Source organism: Pelophylax lessonae, assembly GCF_965119305.1.
Source record: "Pelophylax lessonae genome assembly, chromosome: 10".
Lineage (NCBI taxonomy): Eukaryota > Metazoa > Chordata > Amphibia > Anura > Ranidae > Pelophylax > Pelophylax lessonae.
In genome coordinates this window covers 49,076,745-49,088,924 of record NC_138777.1, presented here as the reverse complement: position 1 = coordinate 49,088,924, position 12,180 = coordinate 49,076,745, and the positions used below count along the sequence as shown (strand labels likewise).

General features: G+C 40.7%; 1 protein-coding gene across 1 annotated transcript in view; it reads left to right on the top strand.

The window, feature by feature from the left end:
* The window catches only part of LOC309565932 (uncharacterized protein), a 46,180-nt gene that overhangs the window by 23,363 nt on the left and 10,637 nt on the right, over positions 1-12,180 (top strand). Inside the window, exons 3-4 of the mRNA XM_082270962.1 lie at positions 567-895; positions 1,097-1,286. Of these exons, the coding sequence (XP_082127088.1) occupies positions 567-895; positions 1,097-1,286 (519 nt within the window). The remainder of the gene's footprint in view (positions 1-566; positions 896-1,096; positions 1,287-12,180) is intronic.

Below are 12,180 nucleotides of genomic sequence, written 5' to 3'. Positions count from 1 at the left end.
GCCTCTGTACTGTCCCGGGTCGCACTTACCTTTTAGAAGAAATACTTACCTTGAAAATTTCTTCTCCAGCACTGCCATCTCGGATGTGGGCAGCTGAAGCCAGCGCGACCTCTTCTGCGTCCTCTTCCGTGCCCTCTTCTCCCAGAATGCGCCTGCACCGGCCCCGCTCGTCACTTCCGGTGCGGGCGCGTCATCCCTCCACAGCTTCTGGGCATGCCCAGAAGCTGTTTAGCAGGGAATGAGGTGCCGCACCGGAAGTGACGAGCGGGGCCGGTGCAGGCGCATTGATTCCTGGGAGCGATGACGTTCAGCTCCCAGTAATCAATGCAAAGAGGAAGTGACGGCGCGGGCTGCGGCCGCAGAGGGAGGAAGTGGAAGAAAGGTGAGTATATTTTCTTCAATAACAAGGTAAGTAAACAAAAAAATCTTAACTATACATTTGTTTTTCAGGTGACCAAGAGCAAGCGGATGGCCCAAAATCGATTATGTCGATTTTGTGGCCAGAAATCCGCTTTAATGGCTCTACAAAAGAGTTTGTGGTAGGTGCACTTAATGGCCCTACAAAGTTTGAAGTGGGTGTACTCCATGGTTCTACAAAAGAGTTTGAGGTGGGTGTACTTAATGGCTCTATAACAGAGTTTGGGGTGTGTGTACTCAATGGCTCTACAAAACAGTTTGAGGTGGGTGTAGTCAATGACTCTACAAAACAGTTTGAGGTGGGTGTAGTCAATGGCTCTACAAAAGAGTTTGAGGTGGGTGTACTAAATGACTCTACAGAAGAGTTTGAGGTGGGTGTACTAAATGGCTCTACAGAAGAGTTGGAGGTGGGTGTACTCAATGACTCTACAAAACAGTTTGAGGTGGGTGTAGTCAATGGCTCTACAGAAGAGTTGAGGTGGGTGTACTAAATGACTCTACAGAAGAGTTTAATGTGGGTGTACTAACTCTACAGAAGAGTTTAAGGTGGGTGTACTAAATGGCTCTACAGAAGAGTCTAAGGTGGGTGTACTAAATGGCTCTACAGAAGAGTTTGAGGTGGGTGTACTAAATGGCTCTACAGAAGAGTTTGAGGTGGGTGTACTAAATGGCTCTACAGAAGAGTTGAGGTGGGTGTACTAAATGGCTCTACAGAAGAGTTTGAGGTGGGTGTACTAAATGGCTCTACAGAAGAGTTTGAGGTGGGTGTACTAAATGGCTCTACAGAAGAGTTTGAGGTGGGTGTACTAAATGGCTCTACAGAAGAGTTTGAGGTGGGTGTACTAAATGGCTCTACAGAAGAGTTTGAGGTGGGTGTACTAAATGGCTCTACTGAAGAGTTGAGGTGGGTGTACTAAATGGCTCTAAAACAGAGTTTGAGGTGGATGTGCTCAATGGCTCTACAAACAGAGTCCAAGGTGAATGTACTCAATGGCTCTACAGAAGAGTTGGAGGTAGGTGTACGTAATGACTCCACAAACGAGTTTGAGATGAGTGTACTTAATGGCTCTACAAACTTGCACCCCAAGCACGTAGGAAACACACAATATTATGTTGCAGTGCATCACACATTTTGTAGCACATGACATATTTGGGATATTTTGGTATGTTGGCAACTCATTGTTTCCAATAGGCTGCCTTAATGCAATGTACGTTAACATGCAACATAATGCCTGTGGATTGTGAGAACTGTTAGGCTTTTTTTTTCTTTCTGCAATGTCCTATTGAGGGATGTCTTTTTACTCTCTGTTCTAGAAATGCAACAAGAAGTGAGGTAAATCTCTCCAAACGGAGGGGAATCAAGTCTTTGTTGTCCTCAAGTGTTTCCACAGGAAGGTTTCCCCACTATTCTAGTTTTTTTTATTTTACACCTTACTAAAGGTCCTAACCCTTCCATACCCTATGTAAAAATGAAAAAGAAAAATGACTAGATATACTTATTAGCCTGGTGCAAAGTAAAAATTATACTCAGTGTTCAAACCATAGCAACCAATCAGCAATCACATTTCATTTTAATCACTGGTCTTATGTAAACTGAAATGTGGTTAGGGTAAGCTTTAGTACTTTGTACATCGTTATGTGCTTGTCAGTGCAATGATTGCTAGTATAATCTCATTCATAATTAAATATCCCTTTATAACTGTGTGTGTAGCAAGTACCCCCTGGTGTGCGGTAGTTTAATTGAAGCACCCCCTAATGTGCACAAGAATTGTGTATACATGCTTAGTAAATAAGTTCTTATGGTTTAAAACAACTAAAAAATAACCACATTTATTTTGCATATTATTTTTTTTGCAAACACAGTTAATAGTTATTTTAAATATGCTTTGAGAAACAAAATTAAATCCCGAACCTTCATTACTGAATCAGCCTACATATGCAGTACTAGTCTTAAAGAGCTGAGTGCTTTAACCACTTAAGCCCCGGAGGATTTGGCTAAAAGACCAGGGGGTATTTTGCGATTCGGCACTGCGTGACTTTAACAGACAATTGCACGGCCGTGCGACGCTGTACCTAAACGAATCTGTGTCCTTTTTTTTCCCACAAACAGAGCTTTCTTTTGGTGGTATTTGATCACCTGTGCGATTTTTATTTTTTGCGCTATAAACAAAAAAAGAGCGTCAATTTTGCAAAAAAAAACAATATTTTTCAAATTTTTTTATATGAAATTCCCCCCCAAAAAAATTTAAAAATCAAAATTTTTTAACATTTTCGGTCAATTTGTTTTATGTTACCTATATTTGGTAAAAAAAATCGCAAAAAGCGTATTTTTATTTGTTTGCGCAAAAGTTATCGCGTTTACTAACAAAGGGAAAGATTTGTGTCATTTTTGTTGTTTTTTTTTTAACGCATAATGGCGGCGATCTGCGATTTTTTTGCGGTACTGCGACATTGCGGCGGACAGATCGGACCCTTGACTGACATTTTTGACACTTTTGGGGTTACCAGTGACATTTCTACAGTAATCAGTGCTATACATACTGTATGCACTGATACTGTAAAAATACACTGGTAGTGAAGGGGTTAACTTTATTTGAGAGGGAGGGGCTGTGTGTGTCCCTAGGGGCGTGATTCTTACTGTGATTGGCTGTGGCTTGAGGTGTAGTTACACTGATCAACGGTTGTACATTGTAGAACCGTGTGATCGGTGTTTCTACACCGGGGAGAATGACAGGTGGCTTGTTTACATCAGCCGCCTGACTTTCTCCCTCTCCCCCGACGATCGCCGAGTGACCGGCGGACATCGGGTCCGCCGGTCACACGCGGGGGGGGGGTCCATGACTGCGCGGGAGCGCGACTCCGACGGCGCGCGCTCGCTCCCCAGAGCCTCACAGGCTAGCGACGTAGACCAACGTCGCTCTGCCTGTGAGGGGCTGACTGCCACAGTAATTATACTGTGAGCAGTCGGCAAGCGGTTAAGCTGAAAATCGTGCACACTGGATGTTTTTGCAGACGTTTATAATGGTGTCTGGTGTTTTTTCCTGCCTCTAAACACCCCTGCATGTTAGCCTGTATGTCCATGCATGCATACACTTTTAGAGGAGTTTAGATGCAGAAAAAAATCCCACTGCTGGTGTGTCCAGGAGCAGCAAATTTGGGCAGAAAAAATGCTTGATGCTTCTAAACGCGTGTAAATGCGCTAAAATGCATTAATACTAAGCACGTTTAGCCCTTGAGCGTTCATTAGTTCAATGTTCAGATTCAATTATTTTTCTGGCCAATGAAATGAAATAATGCCTAAACACTTAATGTGTCTAAATGCCAGGGCTTTTTTTTCTCAGAGAATAGGTGCAGTAACTCCCCCCTTCTGAGTCACTTCTGGTCTCTGCCCCCTACCTAGCTCTGCCCCCTAACTACCTCTGAGCACTGTCCCTTGCAGCTAGCAACAATAGACCTCTCCCTCAACAGTAGATCTCTTCCAGGAACCAATGACCCCCCCCCCCCCTCCGGCAACAATATATCCCCAGCAGCCAACATTAATAGACTCTCTCCAGCACACACCAGCACCCCTTACCATTACATAGATATAGTGCTGGAGGTGCTGGAGGTGCTGGAACTGCGTTCCACCGAGTTCCAGCTGAAAAAAAGCCCTGTTAAACGCTTTACACACTTTTACAAGCATCAAGCATTCTTTTCTGTCAAAATGCCCCTGACAGGGGGAAAGCTTTACTGTAGATCTTAAACTGCGCTAATCAAACCTATCATAAAATTGATTACATTCACATATAACCCAATATATAGTAAAAATCTCACCTATTTTTTCAAAATCTCAAGGCAATAAGTGCAATAAATCATTTCACGCAATGTGCAAATAAAAAAGTGGATAAAAAATATTACATACATATAAAAAGAAAAATATGAATCAATGGTCACTCCCCCTGATGATGTCCACTGTGATGAAACGTTTTGGGCGGTGCCAGCGCAGGTGACGCAAAACGCAAGGCGGGACCTGGAAGTGGGAGAGAGTGTAGCACGAGAAGGAATTTTGGCGTCTTGTCCGCTTGTTGGATGGATTATCAGATTGTGCCTATTTACCTACTGTTTTGTGAGTATTTTAACCCCTTTTAATAAACTGAAGATCTACTGTATTTCCTTTAGTACAGGTACCTTTACCGCAGAACTCAACACAAAAATTCAGGATAGAAATGAACAGCTCATTTAAAGATAACGTTACAAAAGTAGGTTTCTCCGCAGTACTCACTTCAATGCAGAGCTGTCCCCTGCAGTACTTCTTTTTTACCATTAGATGGGCTCAGTCTGACAGCAAGCATCTTCAACTCCCATCCTCCAGGTTTTTACAGATCCACCCCCGCCTATGACTTGAGGCTGATACCAAATCAAAAGCAGATACTTACACTGGTTGTAATAAAAATACCTTCTGTGTATTAACCACTTCAAGACCGCCCACAGCACATTTCCGTCATTACTTTGGCGGTAAATACCGTTGTTATGGCAGCAGCTGGCTGCCATAACCCTGATATTTTTTTGTACTGCAGGTGATTCTGCATCTAATAAAGGTGGTCCCGATGGTGGATTCGCCCTTGGAGCGACGTCACTTACACCTTTCGGCCCTAAAGGGATGATTTTTTTTCTTCTCTTAAAAACAAAATTACTTTTTTTTTTATTTAAAGGTAAATAAGAGATCTGAGGTCTTTTTAACCCCAGATCTCTCAATAAAGAGGAGCTGTCATGTTTATTTCTATTAATAGGATTAAAAGAGAATTTAAAAAAAAAGGGATATAGTAAAAATAAAAAAAATATATAAAAAGAATTTAAAGTGCCCCGTCCCTCTGTGCTCACGCGCAGAAACGAAATCATACGTAAGTTGCGCCCAGATATGTAAACAGTGTTCAAACCACTCATGTGAGGTATTGCCACAATTGTTAGAGCAAGAGCAATAATTCTAGCTCTATGAAATTGAAAAGCAAGAGGGATAATAGAAGGTGTGTGGGAACCAGCCGGTCCACCGTTTGATATACTTACCCACAAGTCTGCTAATAAACCAAATATACCTGTCTAACAACTTGGGTTAAAAACAGGGGTTTAGTTAACACACATTTGCAAACGCATGTATAAGCTGCAAGGCCAACAACAAGGCACCCTGTGTATCTTCCAGTCCTAACACATACTAGCACTACTCAACCTGAGTGTCTGAGTGTCTCCACCGTGGAAGTACATGAATGCTGATGGATGGATGGGAAACAGATGGGCCTGGAGATCGCCCAAACCTCCCCCCACCTGCTCCAATCCATGACTGGTAATGAAAAACTAGGGTGCAAACTAAAAGCAATAATTCTAGCTCTAGACCTCCTCTGAAACTCCAAACATGTAACCTTTAAAAAAATTTAAAGTGTTGGCTATGGAGATTTGTAGGTACTGTAGTTTGTCGCCATTCCAGATTTAAAGCATGACACATGGGGTATCTATTGACTTGGCTTAACATCATCTTTCACATTATACAGAAAAATTAGGCTAACTTTACTGTCTTGGTTTTTTTTATTCAAAAAAAAGTGTATTTTTTCCCCAAAAATTGTGTTTGAAAGACTGCTGTGCGAATACAGTGTGACATAAAATATTTCAACGATTGCCATTTTATTCTCTAAGGTCTCTGCTAAAATATATATATATATATATATATATATATATATATACAGTATCTCACAAAAGTGAGTACACCCCTCACATTTTTGTAAATATTTTATATCTTTTAATGTGACAACACTGAAGAGATGACACTTTGCTACAATGTAAAGTAGTGAGTGTACAGCTTGTACTGTATAACAGTGTAAATTTGCCTTCCCCTTAAAATAACTCAACACACAGCCATTAATGTCTAAACCGCTGGCAACAAAAGTGAGTACACCCCTAAGTCAAAATGTCCAAATTGGGCCCAAAGTGTCAATATTTTGTGTGGGCACCATTATTTTCCAGCACTCCCTTAACCCTCTTGAGCATGGAGTTCACCAGAGCTTCACAGGTTGTCACTTGAGTCCTCTTCCATTCCTCCATGACGACATCAAGGAGCTGGTGGATGTTAGAGACCATGCGCTCCTCCACCTTCCGTTTGAGGATGCCCTACAGATGCTCAATAGGGTTTAGGTCTGGAGACATGCTTGACCAGTCCATCACCTTTACCCTCAGCTTCTTTAGCAAGGCAGTGGTCATCTTGAAAGTGTGTTTGGGGTGGTTATCATGTTGGAATACTACCCTGCGGCCAGTCTCCAAAGGGAGGGGACCATCTTCTTCTTCAGTATATCACAGTACATGTTGACATTCATGGTTCCATCAATGAACTGTAGCTCCACAGTGCTGGCAGCACTTATGCAGCCCCAGACCATGACACTCCCCCCCACCAGTAATCCATGTCCTTAGTCCGCTTGTCTTCAGGAAACTGTTTGCGGGTTTTCTTGTGCAACATCTTTAGAAGAGGCTTCCTTCTGCGACGAGACGACAGCCATGCAGACCAATTTGATGCTGTGTATGGCGTATGGTCTGAGCACTGACAGGCTGACCCCCCCCCATCCCTTTCACCTCTGCAACAATGCTGGCAGCACTCATATGTCTATTACCTAAAGACAACCTCTGGATATGATGCTGAGCACGTGCACTCAATTTCTTTGGTTGACCATGGCAAGGCCTGTTCTGAGTGGAACCTGTTCTGTTAAACCACTGTATGGTCTTGCCACAGTGCTGCATCTCTGTTTCAGGATCTTGGCAATCTTCTTATAGCCTAGGCCATCTTTATGTAGCGCAACAATTCTTTTTTTCAGATCCTCAGAGAGTTCTTTGCCATGAGGTACCATGTTGAACTTCCAGTGACCAGTATGAGAGAGTGAGAGCGATAACACCAAATTTAACACACCTGCTTCCCATTCACACCTGAGACCTTGTAACACTAACGGGTCACATAACACCGGGGAAGGAAAATGGCTAACTGGGCCCAACGTGGACGTTTTCACATTGGGGTGTACTCACTTTTGTTGCCAGCGGTTTAGACATGAATGGCTGCGTGTTGAGTTATTATGAGGGGACAACACATTTTCACTGTTATACAAGCTGTACACTTACTTCTTTACATTGTAGCAAAGTGTCATTTCTTCAGTGTTTCACATCACATGAAGAGATGTAATAAAATATTTACAAAAATGTGAAGGGTGTACTCACTTTTGTGAGATACTATATATAAATATATACATATATATATATATATATATATATATATATATATATATATATATATATATATAATGTTTGTGGCTTCTAAGTAATTTTCCAGCAAAAAATACTAATTTTAACTTAAAAACCAAAAATTCCAGAAAAGGACTGGTCTTAAAGTGGAAAGAGCTGCATTCATTTGTGCTTTTTTTTTATCTGCCTAGAGTTTAGGTTTCGGTATATATGAATAACTGGGACACATACAAATTCTGAACACAGCTGTGAATTCCCTGATAAGGATGCGGCTGTATAAAATGCCTGGTGCTCTGGTATGTCCTATTTAAAACATAGTAACAGTCAGCGGGGACACCGCTGCTTCTGGCAACTCAAAGAGCTGAGTACGCTGGATGAGACCTAACAGTATTAATTTTCTGCTACAATAAGGAGGCCAGAAAAGATGTTGTGAATCCAGACATGGGGCTCAAGTTAAAAAGCTGTGCTCACTGCACTGACCTTAGCTACAGATACAAGAAGTCTGTTTTGAAAGAGACATGGAGGCCCCCACTGCTGACCCATCCTTGTGAAAATGCTAGTTACTGATTATACTAATCCTCTTGCTTCAATACTGTAAATCACTGATCCAGAATGAGTATATAAGGACTTATGACTTTCCTCAAAGTCAAAGGGTTATCAGAACACTTAGACAACCAGCATATACATATTGTGCATATGTGTGTTATATGGTGTAAATAAGGGTTTCCCAGAAGGGGGTAGTATTTACCCCAAGGGTTGATGGGACTATCCAAGGAGTCATTGAAATGGCAGAATGTCAAAAGGGGGCCAACAAATGTTTGTGGTGTCAATAGCCAGTTGATAGATGATAGAAAAGGCACATGGGGCAATAAATCTTTTGAAGTCTTTGTAGAGTTTCATGAAGTCCTGAAGGTGAGGCAGCAAGCGGCAAGACAGTGTCACCCAGGATTGGAAGGTTAGCAACCAATGGGTTGTCTTTGTTAACTTTGTGTGTCCTTACTGGCCTCTTTTACCATTGTGCTTTATATTACATGTCTGCGACCTTCCTCCCTCATCCTCCTGGAAGGGATATACAGTACATATATAGTATGTTACATACTGTGTGTACTTCCCCACCTTAGGCCCCTTTTACATGGATGGACTGATCGGGTACACCTGTCAGTTTTTCAGGTGGACCCGATACGACCATCTATTGCTCTCTATGGAGCGGCGGATCTCAGTGGACATGTGTCCGTTGACACGCGCCGACATCCGATCTGATCCTGTCCATTAAAAAAAGATGGATGAGGATCTGTTCTCCATCCCCTGGTGGATGGGATGACAATTGGATGGAAACAGACAGGCGGCTATGTTTGTGTCCACTCTGCATTAGCAGAGTGGACACGGACCTGTCATCCGCCTGCTCAGCGGGGTTCAACAGAGAGATTCCCTGCTGGGCAGGTGGATCTAAAGGCAGACTCTACCAATGTGAAAGGGGCCTTAGACTCTGTTGCAGAGCCATCGAGTACACCCAACTCAAACTCTGTTTGTGGAGTCTAATGAGCACACTCAGCTCCAACTTTTTTGGAGAGGCGGTGATTACACTTATAATATTAGAAGTGCAAAAAAAATCTAACCGTTCCAGATGGGATAAACATATACAGTACTGTGCTAAAGTTTTAGGCAGGTGTGAAGAAATGCTGTAAAGTAAGAATGCTTTCAAAAATATATTTAAGTTTTCATTTTTATCAAATTACAAAATGCAAAGTAAGCGAACAGAATAAAAAAATTAAATCAAGCCAATATTTAGTGTACCTACCCTTTGGCTTCAAACCAGCATCAATTCTTACACTTGCAGAAACTCAGGGATTTTGCAAGTTTAGAGTCAGGTTTATGATTGATTAACCAGTTATACCAAGTGGGTGCTTATGATCATCAATTTCATATGTAGGTTGAAACATTAACTGAAAAGAACAGCTGTGTAGGAGGCTTAAAACTGGGTGAGGAACAGCCAAACTCTAAACAGACAAATTTTGAACACACTGAAGTTTCATCGACAATTGCACTTCTACTGATGGTTACCTTGTTTGTGTCTTGGTGTACAAATCTGTATCCCCTTTGAGATGCACTGTGCCTCACAAGTACCTTTGCGGGAGCATCCCATTTTGTACACTTTTTTCTTTTGGGATGTGCATAGGCTTTACTTCAAAAAAATTTTAGATAGTTTTCTATTCTACAGTTCATAAGGAGTTTTCTCATTTGATTTTCCTAGTAGTCAATTTTGGTGAGAGCATGCAGTCATAATTGCTCTCCCCAAGTATGTGGTTGGCATATCTGTATCAAAAAGCATGCTTCTTCTACTCTCACATAGAGTAAGGTTAATTCTTTCTGCCACTCTGTTTTGTTCTGGGTTGTATGGTACAGTAGTTTGAAATATTATGCCAAGTTTTCTGAAAATAGCCTGCTTGTTACTTGTATATTCAGTTCCTTTGTCTGTGCACAATACACTCAGTGTTTTGCCAAAAGTGATAAAATACCTCTTCTTTCCTGGAATCAATATTTCCATTGGACTGCAAAGATCTGAAGGAAATAAGTCCAGAGACTCTGCTGTTACTCTGCTTTGGAAAGGTTTTTCTTGTCATTTTTTCTTTTATACAGCTGGTGTGTTTCATTGTTTGATCACCTGGACTGATTTTTATTCCACTTGCATAGTCATTCTCAGTAAATTTCTTTCTTATGTCAGGACTTCTGTGCCCAAGTTGTCTCTGCCACGTTTGAATGTTTTTCTTCCTTGGTAGTATTAACCACCTCATTGCAGCTCAGCTGATACAGTTCATCAGTAATTTTAGCCTTTGCAAGTAAGATATCCCCTTTTTATGGCACAAATGACATCTTGGAAGACCATTACATTGCCTTCTTTTATGAGCTTCTTCACTGACAAAGGATTTGTTTCAAGTGCAGGGACATAGAGGACATGTTTTACAGGAATCTTTCTGGTGACACTCTGGGAAATAGGACACTAAAAAAACATCTCCTATTCCTTATTATTCAATTTTTTGCCCATTAGCTGTGGTGATTTTTTATGTTTTACTCTGGTCAAGGTGAATAAATAAATTTGTCATTTGTCATGTGATTTGTAGCTCCTGAATCAACACACCATGCCTGCAAAAATTAGGTGCAAATTTTGGATTGAAGCAAAGCAGTCTCTTCTTTCACACTTTTGGCCTTTTGTAGTTCAATTTGTTTTTGCATTCTAGGTTTCAAAATTCTGCAACCTGCTTTTAAATTATCTTGTTTCTTGCACACAAAACATTCATGTGTTTCTCGGTGCATGTTACTGTTTTTATTACTGTTTTTCATCTTTAAAGCAGACTCTGTGACAGAAGCACTGTCACTATTAACGCTTCCTGTTTTTCTCTTATATTCATCCACTAGCTTTCCCTTAACATATTCTAATGTAAGTTCATCATCTGGACATGCATCAAGTGCTGTGACAAGTGTTTCTAAACTTTCTGGTAAACTACTGAGTAATAATGCTGCAGCATGAAAATATTTTATTTCTTCTCCAATACCTCTCAGGCATTCAACTATTTCCAATGAATGCCTTATGTAATCCTGCATATCCTGGACTTTCATCAGCTTGGTTTGGTATACATTTCTAATCAAATACATTTATTGCTGAGATTACACTTCTCTTACACATATTACACTTATTTGCTGTAGCTGGCTATGACTGGGTTCTCAGCTTTTCTCTGGGTGGGTTGCTTGGGCTATGTCTGGGCCCATAACTGGTTGAAGAATATATCTAAATACTGATGTACACAGGTTGTTGCACAAAATGCAAATTATGTATTCCAACAATACAGAATTCAGGCGTAATGGTAATGAAAATAATGTAACTTCCATAAACCTTTAGTGAATGGTTAGAGAGCAAATCCAAATAATACACCAACATTAGGTAAGATAATAATCAACACCCACTTTTATAATCCAGACAGAATACAGTTACATGGAGGATGCATAAATATGCATCTTTGTGTTTTATACGTATGTATTTTAAAATTAAACTACAGGCAGCTAGCTACACAGATTGAATACAGATATAGAAGCAGGTTTACCCACAAAAGCAATTGTATGTGTCTATCCATTCTGATCATGCTAGATGATATAGTAGAATGAGCATTTAGGCCTTACGGAGGATTTAGTTGCATGTCTTTGTAACATTCCATGATTTATAACTTTATCCAGCTGGCTAAGGTGTTCTTTGAGGCCTGCTTTCCTTTGTGTTTGCCCGCATGTAGGACAAATAAGGCTTCCAACAATCTAAATTTTTTTGTGATTTTCAGATATTTTAAAAAGCACTTTCTAACATTTCTGTTTCTTTACTGTTGCAAGCACTACTGCAGAAAGAAGGCAATGTAATATCCTGTGTTTTATGAAACTCTGAAATAGCCTTGGTAATGAACCTTGGGTCTGTATGCAGAATTATATTGTGTTTTATAATTTGAAAAAATGGCTCCTGGATAGACAGAGCCT